Source organism: Nyctereutes procyonoides, unplaced genomic scaffold (assembly GCF_905146905.1).
Source record: "Nyctereutes procyonoides isolate TBG_1078 unplaced genomic scaffold, NYPRO_anot_genome, whole genome shotgun sequence".
In the NCBI taxonomy this organism is placed as follows: domain Eukaryota; kingdom Metazoa; phylum Chordata; class Mammalia; order Carnivora; family Canidae; genus Nyctereutes; species Nyctereutes procyonoides.
The window spans coordinates 16,058,698-16,074,599 of NW_026575122.1; the positions used below are offsets into that span (position 1 = coordinate 16,058,698).

Consider the following 15,902-nt stretch of genomic DNA (forward strand, 5'->3'; position numbering starts at 1 on the left):
AACCTATTTTTTTCATTTTTTCAAATCCTACTCAAAGAATTTTGACACACGATGTATAATTACACAGATTGTAGATAACCCCCAGGTAAAAGTGTGTCATTCTAAAACCTAAAAAAAAAAAAAAAAAAAATCTGAAATAACCTGATTAGCTTATTAGCTATCTTATCCCTCATCTTTATCACTAAAGCCTTCCACAGAGCCTGACCACAGAAGGCTTCCAGCAAAGCTGTGAAGCGTATATTCCAGCTCCACCACCAGCTGTGAGATTTTAAATAATAGGTTACTTTATTTCTATTTTAATTTCTCCAATGTAAAATGGGAATTATAAAACCTAACTCTCAAGGTTGTTGTGAAGATTAGCAGAAAAGACTAATATAAAGCACTAATACCTGATGTAGTAAGCTATTATCTTTTATCTAGTAGCTAATTAAGCTGTTAGGTATTATTCTGAGCATTGTAAAATACATATGTAACAAAATGTATTTTTAATAATCAATTATTATAATCACTGCAAAATACAACTATAACAAAAATGAAATGAATTTAACACAATTTTATGATCCACACATTACTCCAGTTTAGACATCAAAGCATAAATAAAGAAACCAAAGAGTTTGCAGTCATGTCATTTTAACATACTTAAAATCTGCTTAGATCAGGAATCAGAGAACAAATGAATGTTTTCTCCCTTTCTATATACCTGAACTTTCTGAAGTGCTGAAAATCCCACTCTAGTTACTCTCATTTTGATTCCTGATTGGGATAAATTTTCCATTGCTTGAGACAGAGCAGGACTACCCACACTTTAGAAGTATGAATGTATAATAAGACAAAAGACAGTCACCTGGATCTCTATTATCCACAAAAACAAAATGTATGCATTGGGCGCAGTGTGAGAATTATAACCAAACTCTGTCCTCCATCTACTTCAAGGAAAAACTGTATCAGGATCAAATGAAGCATAAAAAAAATTTTAAAGTAGATATCAATTATTTGATTTTTATGGAGCAACATTTGAGAAGAGATGGTTTTAAATAAGAATGGTCAGGTCATTACAAAAAAAATGAATCTTCACTAGAAACTGTGATGCCAAAGAAAGTACAAAAATAAGTTGTTATTCGTATTACAGCACTCATAAAATAACTAAACTTTTTAAAAAGTGACGATGGAAACCTTCATAAACACTGACTGATAAGACAAAGGCACTCAAGAGGTCTCCATGATCCCCAAGGAGGATCCCACTGCATGTGGGTATACAAAGATTGGCAGTGGTCCCAAAGTCTGGAAGTATTTTACCCCCAAGAATCAACTGCTAGCAATTTCTGAGTCTGTTTTGCCTCTGCCCATGACAAGAATCAACTTGTTCCAAAATTCTACTAAATATGTTTCTTTTATGTTAAAGCTCTGCTGTTTCTGGGAAAGCTAAAAGCTAGAATTTTTTACACATGTGGACAAAAGCTATATTTGGACCTCTTATTCTCTTAACAGAATAAAGACAGTTTTAAAGAACTCCCCCTGCTGCAGTTTATTATAAGAATGTAACTCTTTCAAACAATTTTAAAAGTAAACTTCATTCTCCTATCCAATTCCCTTAATTTAAAAACTCAAGATTTTATTTATTATTTATTTATTTATTTATATAGATTTTATTTATTTATTCATGGGGGGGGGCAGAGACACAGGCAGAGGGAGAAGCAGGCTCCATGCAGGGAGCCCGACGTGGGATTCGATCCCGGGTCTCCACGCCCTGGGCTGAAGGCGGTGCTAAACCACTGAGCCACCTGGGCTGCCCTCAAGATTTTATTTAAAAAGAAAAACATTTAATCTAAATTAATTACAAGTTAAGAAAACTACTGAAGAGAATAGTCATGACTTCTATTTACAGATCTTTTTCTCCAGTCATTTATCTATAAGCACATAAGTTGTACATTTTTTAAAAACTGATAATCTTAACATACTTTTAAGTATTAAATAGTTAAAATTTAACATATTTTTAAGTATTAAATAGTTAAAACTCCACAATATTAAATCATGATTTCTTAGACTTCTCTTTAAATACATGTAAAAACCACTTGGGATATCTTTATTTAATCCCCTGTAAAGCTGTACTACTTAGCTTTATGTTAGCGTCATATAACAAAGGCAAATGGATTGAAATCCAGGACAACAAAAACTATAAACCATGACACGCTGACACACCTGCCTTCCTAAGTAAGAAGTAGACAGACAGGCTATGAGAACATCTATAAGTTTTGAAATAAAGTTTAGCATGTGGCCTAAGTGGTAACAAAAACATTCAAACAAGTATTTCTTTTTGAATCATTTCATTTATTTGACAACACAATTTCTGATACTTAGCTCTATTGACCTTTTGGGCTCCAAAGAATTACACTGTGTCTATTCTGTGCACTGGAGGATGCATAGCAGCATTCCTGGCCTCTACCTGCTACATGCCAGTGGAATCCCCATCCCCAGTGATGGCATCAAAAAGGACTCCATGGTATGGGCGACAGATGGTAACCACTTTATTGTGGTGAGTACTGTGTAATGTATAGAACTGTCAAATCACTATGCTGTACACCTGAAACTAATATAACATTGTATGTCAACTGTACTTCAATAATAAAAATTAAAAAAAAAAAAGATTCCAGACACTGCTAAATGTCTCCTGGAGGTGAAATTATAGCCAGTTGAGAACTTCTGCTCTACACTAAAGAAAACACAAAAGTTAACATGGATAAAACCCTAAAACATGGGCAGCCCCAGTGGCTTGGCGGTTTAGCGCCACCTTCAGCCCGGGGTGGGATCCTGGAGACCTGGGACAGAGTCCCAAGTCAGGCTCCCTGCATGGAGCCTGCTTCTCCCTCTGCCTGTCTCTCTCGGTCTCCCATATATAAGTAAAATCTTAAAAAAAAAAAAAAAAAAAAAAAAAAAAAAAAACATTATTTTAGTTGAAGTGATTTTATAAAGAGATAAAAAATGCATGAGTCAGTTGTACTAATTAAATCAGACATGGTGAATGAAGTCCATACTACTAGGAAGATGTGATCATCCATTCTGATGGAAGAGAAGTTCAAGGGACATTGTTTTAACAACAGTAATGCTACTGGCACATGATATTTTAATCAGGAAAGCTTTCAAGCCCATAAAAGATCACCAGGGCCCCTTAAAGACTCTAGGATAGGTGTCAGGATGAGATCAGTGACCGTTCATGATGAACTGCCTATAAATTGTTAAATCTCTACCTGTGTTAAAGATCAGATTAATTCAAGATGAAAACAACACATGTGAGCAGAAAGTAACCAAGAAAAAAACATAAAAGTTAAGACACCCTAACTTTTGTGCAGGAACAACTTATTTAACAGATCTTAGTTCCTTTCTCATTCCTTTCTCTTCACCTAAGCAAAGCTATCCTTTTATTGAAATTTTTCAAACAGATCGTTTTACATACCCATAAAAAAAGATCATTTTATGAAATAAGGTTTGCATTAATCTTAAGCATAAGACAAATTTCTTAGGCTATTTCAAAGCAAGAAATAAATAAATGTGGGATCCCTGGGTGGCGCAGCAGTTTGGCGCCTGCCTTTGGCCCAGGGCATGATCCTGGAGACCTGGGATCGAATCCCACGTCGGGCTCCCGGTGCATGGAGCCTGCTTCTCCCTCTGCCTATGTCTCTGCCTCTCTCTCTCTCTCTCTGTGTAACTATCATAAATAAATAAAAATTTAAAAAAATAAAGAAATAAATAAATGTTCTCGTTGTAACACATATCAACCAAAAATTGGACTTCAAGTTTAAATAGTAATTCCAGTTTTTTTATCAGCATGCCAAGAAAACTATAGCATTTAAGGATACCTGGCACTCTGAAAATATAACATCCAAAGCGTGTCTATCAAAAGTAAACTCCATAATTTTTCCAGAGAAATATTTTATTTAGAAGTTTTAAGAAGGGACTCCTGGTTGGCTAAGCGGTTGAGTGTCTGCCTTTGGCTCGGGACAGGGTCCTGGAATACCAGGTTTGAGTCCTGCATCGGGCTCCCTGCATGGAGCCTGCTTCTCCCTCCGCCTGTGTCTCTGCCTGCCTCTCTCTCTCTCTCTCTCTCTCTCTCTGTCTCTCATGAATAATAAATAAAATATTTAAAAATAAAATAAACGTTTTAGGAAAACAAAATAAAGTCTTAAGATACCTCTTTTCTTTGCACATGGGAAATAATGTTGTAAGTTCTATAAGACATAAATAGTGATAAAATTCTTGTAACATTTTATAGCCAACATGCTAAAATTTTAAGGATAAACGCATAATGTTTTAATTTTTACAACTGATTGAAATCAGTCTTGTTTTCCGTCTTGGTGCTTGATTTTTTTGCTTCTAAGCAGACATGAAAAAGCAGTGGAAATCAGAACAGCAAACTTCTGATTTCTGATGACAACTATAATTGTGTTTCCTTCTAAATTAGTTTTTAAAAATTTCCCTCTACTTTTCTTTCTTAACATAAAATTGAAAACATACTACAGTTTTTTTTTTTCTTTCCACTCAACATTTTCCCAGGTCTTTACATATCCTCCAAACATAATTTTCAATGGCCATGACTATATTCTACAGTAATATCAATTAGTTGTTGTCTATATTAGGGATTTTAAATTGTTTTCAATCTTTTGCTCTTATTGCTGAAATGAAAATTCCTATGAATAATTATATTTACATTTCAGGTTATTTTGGATAAATTCCTAGAAGTTAATTTACAAGTTCAAAGAGCAAGAACATTTGTATAATTGCACAAAACAAATTGCTTTCCATAAAGATTATGAAATGCATACTTCCATCATTCTTTGAAAATGCCAATTCACTGCATATCCACAAATAATAAACATTTTTAAAAACCTGTCCATTTTAAATATCAAAAATATCCCATTGCTCTAATTTTTTTAGAGATAGAATTATAAATACTAAGTATAAAAATTGCTCAATCTTTTCAAGTGGTCTGTGTCCTTTTTTACCCATCTTGCATTACAATGTTGTTTTTCTCATATTAAACTACTCTAAGGGCAGCCCAGGTGGCTCAGCGGTTTAGCAATCTCATGAATAAATAAATAATTTTTTTTTAAAGATTTTATTTATTCATTCACGAGAGACACACAGAGAGGGAGAGGCAGAGACATAGGCAGAGGCAGAAGCAGGCTCCATGCAGGGAGCCCGACGTGGGACTCGATCCCGGGGTCTCCAGGATCACACCCCGGGCTGCAGGAGGCGCTAAACCACTGCGCCACCGGGGCTGCCCAATAATTTTTTTTAAAAAATAAAATAAAATAAACTACTATAACTCAATATAAAAGATATAAACCTTGCTTATGACATCTAGAAGTTTTTATATTTTACGTTGTTCAGTCAACCTTCCCCTTGTGATTTTCCACAATTTTATGCTTAGAAAATCCTTTCCCATTTCAACCTATTGACATATTTTCTTTTAGTTTTTTGTTTCATTCGACATCTATATTTTTTCTTTTTTTTTTTTTTTGACATCTATATTTTCAAAACACCTGGAATTTATTTTTGCTATGGTATAAGGATGATGATTTAATATCTGGTAGCATAAGAGCCCATTAATCATTATTTCCAAAATTTTCCTGCCTCTTTTTCCAGATTAGCTTTTGAAATCACTTAGGTTATTCTTCCCTCCACCCCCAAAAAATCTCATTTAGATTCTTACTGAAATTGCAACTAAACTATAAATTAAAATTAAGGAGAATATATAGAAGAATGTTGAATAGTGGTGCTGCCAGGCGATTATCCCATAGAAATGAGACGGTCATAGAAATACTTCCAGTGGTGTATGTATTTGTTTACACCAAATACATAGGCTTTTTGTTTCAGATAGTATTTTTTTAGAAGTGTATTAGAGAACTCACCTTCCATTTGTTACAGAATCTTTAACTGAATGTCAATTTTGTATTTTATCAAATGTCTCTGTAGCATTTCTGGGATTCCATGTACCATTATGCTTTATTCTCTAGATCTCATGTATAAAGATGTTTTTGTCTTTAGTTCCTGTCATTAAGTCCTACTCTTAGCAATGTAGTCTTCTTTAATATGTGGTTTATTTGGGGTTGCTTGTGCTTTAGTTAACATTTTTACATATTGATATTTCTAGTCTGGAGTCTTTCTGAAGATACTTTTTTTTGGATAATTATTAAAATTTCAATGATTACCCATTTCAATTAGATGTTCAACTTCTGCATTTCACTTCCATTTTCCCTGAATAATATTCATTTAGAGATTTCTAAATCGGAGTCTCAATTTTTAAAATCTCATCTGCATTTACTGTTCATATGAAATTCAGGTTTTTGAATTTGGCATATTTATGATTTCCATTTTTCTTTTTGTTAAGTATCTTAAATGTTTGTCTCTATATTTCCCGTCTTGCTGTGTCAACCAAGAATTAGTTATTTGACTTAACCAAATCTTTTATTCTAATCCATTTTCATTTACTTGCAGAATGAATCTTAAGTTGTTTTGTGTCATGCTGTGCTATTAACTCACTTTTTAAAGCGTCTATTTCCATTCATACTGTGAAACCTATCTTGGGCAGACTGCTATGAAGTGTCATGCTTTCCAATAGTCTATTTAATTAATCAAAAAAGTCATTATAACCTTACTCTACTGGAATTTTTAGAACCTATTTTTTAAAATTTTGTTAATGTTTCAGGAAGCAATCGACTAACTAGATCTGGTGTTAGGAAATTAGAAAACTACTTTGTGTTTTTCCAGAAGGCACTGCTCCAGTATTTCATTCTTAGCACCATACCAGCTGAACACTTCAGAATAAATTAAGTGTGTTATAGGGAGAAAACAAAATGGGATGAAGAAACAAATTGAATGCTGGAAACTATAATGTTTAACACAGTGGGAATACAAACAATTTAATGAAATTAGGAAATAATACACTTCAGAAGCTACATGTTTCTCTTTAGAAATGATAATCTAATTGTGGCAAAACTCAATATTCGTGCATTCTTGAAATTTGCCCAATTTTTCTTATTAGCCCATTACATTTCCTAGTATGTTATTACCATAATTTGGCTTGCTTTTTCCTATGTAATTTGTGTATATTTTTCAGAAATGTTGATTAATGGGGCATCTGGGTGGTTCAGTTGGTTAAGTGTCAGACTCTTGATTTCAGTTCAGGTCATGATCTCAGGGGTTGTGACATTGAGCCCCATTTCGGGCTGTGTGCTAGGTGTGGGGCCTACTTGGAATTCTCTCTCCCTCTCCCTCTTCTCCACTCCCCTCCATACACACATGCACTATCTCTCTCTTAAAACAAACAAAACAAACAGAAAAGAAATCCTGATTAAATAGCTCCCCACTGTGCCCTATGAAATTCATACAGACATTCTTATGAAAGTACTTTTTTGAAATGAGTTTTCCATATTACATGTAGGTGGGGAGGAAAGGCTTTTCTAAAAATGTTAAATATATTTAATTTTTACTCCTGTGATTTACCAAACCCATAATCACTCTACTAGTCAATAGGTGCTCTTATTCTTAAACAGAGAACATCTCATTTAATATAGGAAGCCTCTTGAAGTTACACTTTTCCCTCGGAAGTCTACATTTCCCTGACATCCAAAAAATAAGTAATCCAATTAAAAAATGGGCAAAAGACATGAATAGATATTTTTCAAAAGAAGATATACAAATGGCCAACAGACACATGAAAAGATGCTCAACATCAGTCTTCATCAGGGAAATACAAATCAAAACTACAGTAAGATATCATCTCACACCTGTCAGAATGGTTAAAATAAAAAACACAAGAAACAGAGTGTTGGCAAGGATGTGGATTAAAAGGAAACCTCTTACACTGTTGGCAGGACTGCAAAATGGTGCAGCCATTCTGGAAAATGCATGGAAGTCCTTCAAAAAGTTAAAATCTGAACTACCATATGATCCAGGAATTACACTAGAGGTATTTACCCAAAGAATACAAAGATACTAATTCAAAGGGATACGTGCACTCAGATAGTTATAGCAGCACTATCAACGATAGCCAAATTATGGCAACAGCCCAAGTGTCCATTGTGGTATATACTTGTGGTATATAGGTACAATAAAATATTACTCAGCCATGGAAAAAAATGAAATCTTGCCATTTGGAACAACATGGTTGGAGCTAGAGAGTATTATGCTAAGCAAAATCAGCCAGAGAAAGACAAAATACCATATGATTTCACTCATATAGAAATTTAAGAAACAAATAAGGAACGGGAAATAAAAGAGAGAGAGAGGCAAACCAAGAAATGGACTCTCAACAACAGAGAACAAACTGGTGGTTACCAGAGGGGAGGTGGGTGGGGACAGGGGATGTGGATTAAGGAGGGCACTTGTAATGAGCACCGGGTATTGTACAGAAGTGCTGAATCGCTATACTGTACAGTGGAAACTAATACCATGCTGTATGTTAACTGGAATTATTTAAATACAAACTAAAAGAAAGTTGTCTACATTTCCCTTTCAGTGACCATAAGAAGTACAGATTTCTCCACACTTTTGAGATATTTGAGCAAAGACATAGGTAAGCCACTTACATTTTTCATGATAAAAGCTAATACACACACATACACACACACACCCCTCTCAAATAGGAGTACTAGAATAATTTCTAGAGATTATAAAACTCTTACTGTCAAGTATGCAATCACCATGACACAGGGAGAGTTTAAAAGTAAGATGGGAGAGCTGGGGGGCTAGTAAACGTCTTACCTGCTTTCCGTCCAGTGTGCAGAGCCTCTTGACCACCCCTGAATCTAGTTTAATGGCTTCGGTGATATCTGTCAAGACCTGCTCAAAGGAATGAGCAGTCTTCTTATTTAGAAGGATCCGCACAGCTTTTCTAGGCTTCACTCCACTTCGAATCACAGTCACTAATTTGGGTTTGATGAAATCTTTACTTTCTTTCACTTCACTCTTCACGGAGGAGGGAGCAGCCAAAGCTCGGGTTGTCCCACCCTTGATGTTCACAGACCAGTTCGGGTTAATATTTTTGGTGTAATCAACTTTACGAAATGGTTCATTTGATGCACACACGTAACTCTCACCTAAAAAGCAAAAAATCAGTTTAATTAGCATGATTATCCCCACCACAGGAGCACTGTTTCTTAAGAACAAAGGCTGGAGACCCATTAAGTGAACTCCTAAACTTAACAGGTTCACTGAAAGGGGGATTCACATCCTTTTCCTTGGCATTCTGCATACTACCTTCCCTTTCTATTTAAACATCTGGATTGGTTTTGAGAGAGGGAATAACACACATTACAGAACGAAAGCACTAGACAAATAGGAAAGACTTGGGCTTTACTCTGATCAAATACATCACCCTGTATAATTCCTCTGCACTTTGGTTCCTATTATCATTGCCTATGACTTGAAGCTGTTGAATCAGCTGAATTCTAGAGTACTTCCTAATCCCCAAACTATTCACTAACGTTAACTTTAAAAAAAAAAATCTCATTCTAGAATAATTATATCACAAAATAATATATTCATAGAAAGAAATAAAACCATTTTTCTCCTTTCAACTACAAATTTCAGTCCCAACTGAAGAATGATGGCTCCATCTTCACATAGCTGTCTAAAATATATTTAGTTGTAGTATCATTTACTCAATGAAGTACTACAAAAATGAAGAAAGAGGGATCCCTGGGTGGCTCAGCGGTTTCGCGCCTGCCTTTGGCCCAGGGTGCGATCCTGGAGTCCCAGGATCGAGTCCCGTGTCGGGCTCCCTGCATGGAGCCTGCTTTTCCCTCTGCCTGTGTCTCTGCCTCTCTCTCTCTCTCTCTATGTCTATCATAAATAAAAAAATAAATCTTAAAAAAAAAAATGAAGAAAGAGTTTTGACAGCTCGAAGAAATTTACTTCAGGCATTTTATTTCTTAATTAAAGAATGTGAATTTAAAATAATTAGTTCAAATAGACAATCTTTACTATATCTACTTATAAGGAAAAGGATATTAAATAGTTTACAACAATGTGTTTGGGCTCATCGGTTGAGCCACGGACTCAATCTGGATCAGGTCATGATCCCGGGGGTAGCCCTGTGATGAGCTCTGTGCTCAGGGGGGATCTGCTTCTCTCCTCCTCTCTCTGCCCCTCACCCCATGCAAGCAGGCTCACTCTCTCTAAAATAAATAAATCTTGGGGATCCCTGGGTGGCTCAGTGGTTTAGCACCTGCCTTTGGCCCAGGGCGCGATCCTGGAGTCCCAGGATCGAGTCCCACGTCGGGCTCCCTGCATGGAGCCTGCTTCTCCCTCTGCCTGTATCTCTGCCCCTCTCTCTCTCGCTCTCTCTCTCTCTCTCATTAATAAATAAATAAATCTTTAAAAATAATAAAAAATAAAATAAATAAATCTTTTAACAAAATAAAAATGTGTTCATTATTCATGCTGCCTTCTGCTTAATTTTTATTGAGTAAAACACTAAAACTATACTATTTATCCATTGGTTTACTAACTCAATGTTCATTACTTTTAAGTTCCAAAATTATAGTTGGAAAAATAATGATTTTTATAATTATATGTTGAAAATCATAATTCATAATTATATGTTTAAAAATCATAATTTTTCTTTCAGGAAACTCAGAAGTCACCCAATTCTTTTATCCTCACCTGTTTGGCATACAAAGCAAGAGGATTACACGCTAAGATTTTCTCTAAGATACCCTCTAACTCAAAAAGAATCAGGTACTTTTTCACATATTCAGTATAACAGTCTCACACTTAATAGAATAATTATATGATACAAGCCTTAAGTGCTGTTCATGCTTAAAACGAAAATAACCAAAACAGTAAAAGGCAATTCCTGAGGAAAATTAATATAAATATCATATTTAACTATTATCAGGATGTTCTTAAAATCCTGATGAATGGAGAACTTAGAGACTCCCAAAGGCACATGAACAATTCAGTAACAGATCAGGCATATAAGAAGGGCCTAAAAAGAGGAGTAATGCCTTCTATTTAAAGGCAAAATTAGGCCACTGTCCAAGAGTCACAGGTTCTACTGCTGCTTCCACACCACTAATCTGAAAGCTAGCACAACCATCGCCATTTAGATATAGATTTTCCATCTCTGTAGGTTTATCTAAATGACTTTTCTCAGTGTAATCATCTGGGAAAATGGCATGTAATTTCAAATAGATATGAATTTAATAAAATAGCACTATACATCACATGCATGTATTTATAAAAAGCAAAAATAAACACTTGTGATTTTGCTTTAATTTTATAGAGAAAACAAGACTCGTGTTGCAAAGCTCTAAATAAAATTTAATTACATGCTCTGATTCAAAATATTAAGATGGAAGAAGGAAAAGGAAATTTCAGTAAAAGACAGTAATTTTTTTTTTTTTAAGGGCAGGGAGCTGTCAGCTGAGGAAAAGCCTTTTCTCAGTATAAAGGGAAAACACAGTGCTAAAAAGAAACAAAACAGGAACAAATTTAATATGTCGGATTTCCTTGATCAACCCTGCACAGTTGACATATCAACGAGATGAGCTGCCTTTTAAATTCATCTGTATTTTGCCTCTTTATACTGGTTTAGGACATCAGAATGAAAATAGGTAAAGGATGTCTGTCTTTTGGGCAATTTACATGTTTAATGCAATCCCTATCAAAATACCATGGACTTTCTTCAGCGAGAACAAATTATTTTTTTTTTTTTTGAGAACAAATTATTTTAAGATTTGTGTGGAATTAGGGATCCCTGGGTGGTGCAGCGGTTCGGCGCCTGTCTTTGGCCTGGGGCGCGATCCTGGAGACCCGGGATCGAATCCCACATCGGGCTCCCGGTGCATGGAGCCTGCTTCTCCCTCTGCCTGTGTCTCTGCCTCTCTCTCTCTCTCTCTCTCTCCCTGTGACTATCATAAGTAAATAAAAAAAAAAAATTAAAAAAAAAAAAAAGATTTCTGTGGAATTAGAAAAGACCCCGAATAGCCAGGGGAATTTTAAAAAAGAAAACCATATCTGGGGGCATCACAATGCCAGATTTCAGGTTGTACTACAAAGCTGTGGTCATCAAGACAGTGTGGTACTGGCACAAAAACACACATGATCAATGGAACAGAATAGAGAACCCAGAAGTGGACCCTCAACTTTATGGTCAACTAATATTCCATAAGGGAGGAAAGACTACCCATTGGAAGAAAGACAGTCTCTTCAATAAATGGTGCTGGGAAAATTGGACATCCACATGCAGAAGAATGAAACTAGACCAATCTCTTACACCTTACACAAAGATAAACTCAAAATGGATGAAAGATCTAAACGTGAGACAAGATTCCATCAAAGTCCTAGAGGAGAACACAGGCAACACCCTTTTTGAACTTGGTCACAGGAACTTCCTGCAAGATATATCCATGAAGGCAAGAGAAACAAAAGCAAAAATGAATTATTGAGACTTCATCAATATAAAAAGCTTCTGCACAGCAAAGGATACAGTCAACAAAACTCAAAGACAACCTACAGAATGGGAGAAGATATTTGCAAATGACGTATCATATAAAGGGCTAGTTTCCAAGATCTATAAAGAACTTACTAAACTCAACACCAAAGAAAACAATCCAATCATGAAATGGGCAAAAGACATGAAGAGAAATCTCACAGAGGAAGACATAGACATGGCCAACATGCACATGAGAAAATGCTCTGCATCACTTGCCATCAGGGAAATACAAATCAAAACCACAATGAGATCCCACCTCACACCAGTGAGAATGGGGAAAATTAACAAGGCAGGAAGCCACAAATGTTGGAGAGGATGCGGAGAAAAGGGAACCCTCTTACACTGTTGGTGGGAATGTGAACTGGCGCAGCCACTCTGGAAAACTGTGTGGAGGTTCCTCAAAGAGTTAAAAATAGACCTGCCCTATGACCCAGCAATTGCACTGTTGGGGATTTACCCCAAAGATACAGATGCAATGAAACGCTGGGACACCTGCACCCCGATGTTTATAGCAGCAAAGTCCACAATAGCCAAACTGTGGAAGGAGCCTCGGTGTCCATCGAAAGATGAATGGATAAAGAAGATGTGGCTTTTGTATACAATGGAATATTCCTCAGCCATTAGAAATGACAAATACCCACCATTTGCTTCAACGTGGATGGAACTGGAGGGTATTATGCTGAGTGAAATAAGTCAATCAGAGAAGGACAAACATTATATGGTCTCATTCATTTGGGGAATATGAATAATAGTGAAAGGGAATATAAGGGAAGGGAGAAGAAATGTGTGGGAGATATCAGAAAGGGAGACAGAACATAAAGACTCCTAACTCTGGAAAACAACTAGGGGTGGTGGAAGGGGAGGAGGCCGGGGGGTGGGGGTGAACTGGTGACGGGCACTGAGGGGGGCACTTGACGGGATGAGCACTGAGTGTTATTCTGTATGTTGGCAAATTGAACACCAATAAAAAATAAATTTGTTATAAAAAAAAGGATGTCTGTTTTTTAATTTGTTTATGTGTAGTTACAGATACATTTTAATTCCTTCTCTCTCCTCCTCCCTTCATACTGTTTCTATTAAAATCTCCTACATCAGTTCTATAATATGTAAAGTTTTGAACCAGCAGATACCCATGTTGGCATCCTTGGCATACCACATTTCAGCACAATGGTTCAAGACACAGTTTTGAGGTCACACCTGTGTTTCCATATACTGGGCACATAAAGCCCTGCAATAGAGAGGTCATACCTAGGTAACCACAGCAACCAAGATACCCAGGCTAGCTTCCTTTGTGATGTCCCCACCCTGATCAAACAATCTCCTGATGGTAATTTTGTCAATTACATACATTTGCCTATTAGGAGAGAACATGTTGACAAAACAATTTAAGATTTTGGTTCCTTGGGTAGTTATAGCTCTTGCTGTTAACCAAACAACAAATTATTATTGTTAGGTGCTAAGCACCTGTAAGATTGATTAGAAGCAATCAGCCGCCCTTCAACCAGATTCTTGCTACTATAGAGATTTGTTATTCCCCCCCCCCCCCCAACTTGTCACTTCTTCCTTCCCATCCTGGTAGGAACATCACTTCCTATTGAAACTTACTCAGCTAGAAACCTTAGGCATCATCCTTCACTCTTCTGGCTTCCCTATATACTACATTTTGAAATCAAGCTCTGTCCATTCTATTTTCTAAATATTTCTCAAAACATCCACCCTCTGAGCCCTCACCACCACCCTGCCTACTTGGATCAATGCAAGAATCTTGTGTTTTCTGCTTATTCCCCAATAACATAACAAACAGCAGCGCATTTTATGCTATTGATACAGCTGAAAGTAATTCTAAAGTAATGAATTCTTCATTCTAAAGTAATGAATTTTATATACTTGTAAAATACTACACCCTGAAAGGATTTTTAAAAGGATTTTTGCCAGGGATCCCTGGATGGCTCAGCGGTTTGGCGCCTGCCTTTGCTCCAGGGTGCGATCCTGGAGTCCTGGGATCAAGTCCCGCGTCAGGCTCCCAGCATGGAGCCTGCTTCTCCCTCTGCCTCTCTCTCTCTCTCTCTCTCTCACGAATAAATAATAATTAAAAAAAAGAAGTGTTTAAAAATAAAAAATAAACAAATAAATAAAAGGATTTTTGCCAATACAAACTACATTCACCCAAGAAAGGAAAAGATAAGCATCTCATTTATAAATTAGAGTTAAACTAATATATAAATGTGCACATACAGATATAAATACACACATAAATATGAAAAATAAAACTGTCTCTTTAGTCCAGAATTGATCTGACATTAACTGCTAGATCTCAATATTATCATAAGCTGCTCTGATGCTCACAGACTGACCTGTGTTCTTCTCTGGGATATAATCTCATAGAATATCTGTATCAAATAAAGTCACTCTGAGCCTATGGTAAAGTGACACAAAAACAAGTTCACTGTACAGTCCACTAAATACCAGATATCCCTCTCTTGCACTCAATGAGTGACTGCCACTTTTTTTTTTCAATTACAGCTTTTTCCTCAATCTACTGTGCTCTCTATAAGATTTAATGAGATGCTCAAAGAATTGTCCTTCCTAAAAATAAAAAAAGAATTGTCCTTCCTTAACAGCACCCAATACGAGCAAGTCCTTGCTTCCCCCAGACCCTTTCTGAAATTATCCAACCAAAGCCCAAATTCTATGATAAGTCTAACACCAGCTTACTGAGATCCCCTATGGTATCATACAATGTCCATTCTCTTTGCTGCAATGAGTAATAAACTCAACTGCTTCAACTATAGGTATATGCTTGATGGTCTCTGACTAAAGGAAACTAAGACACACACAAAACACTCACTGTCTTTCCTTCTTCCCATGAACAGTTTTTTTTTTCTTTTAAACGAAGAGGCACAAGGAATGTTTGACAGAGCCTAACCTTTCTTATTTATTTACTTATTTATTCAGAGAGAGAGAGAGAGAGGCAGAGACACAGGCAGAGGGAGAAGCAGGCTCCATGCAGGGAGCCAACGTGGGACTCAATCCCAGGTCTCCAGGATCACACCCGGGCTGCAGGCAGCGCTAAACCGCTGCGCCACCGGGGCTGCCCCCCCATGAACAGTTCTTTGACCACAGGAGTTTAGGGGGAAGTCATTTTGGAAATTATGATCACGTGAATACTATATACAAAGAAAATTTGCTTTACATAGAGAAAGAAGATGGGTAGAAGCATCAGGTAATTATAAAACTTAACTGTTTTCATACACAACAGAATAGGAAATCTTTGAATTTCCTTTAAGATTCTACAATGGCAGAGCTATGGCTTCTTACCACTGGCATTTGTTCAGACACTTCATAGTTAGCAGGTGGTCAAATTAAGTTCTACAATGGTGTAATACAAACTGCATATTAACCATTA

General features: G+C 36.4%; 1 protein-coding gene across 2 annotated transcripts in view; it reads right to left on the reverse strand.

Moving 5' to 3' along the window:
• The window catches only part of DCLK2 (doublecortin like kinase 2), a 147,909-nt gene that overhangs the window by 115,513 nt on the left and 16,494 nt on the right, over positions 1 to 15,902 (reverse strand). For both annotated transcript variants that reach the window (XR_008665900.1, XM_055336512.1), the window contains exon 2: positions 8,761 to 9,095. Coding sequence is in view for 1 of the 2 variants with exons in the window: in XM_055336512.1 (XP_055192487.1) it covers positions 8,761 to 9,095 (335 nt within the window). In the remaining variant the exon portion in view is untranslated. The remainder of the gene's footprint in view (positions 1 to 8,760; positions 9,096 to 15,902) is intronic.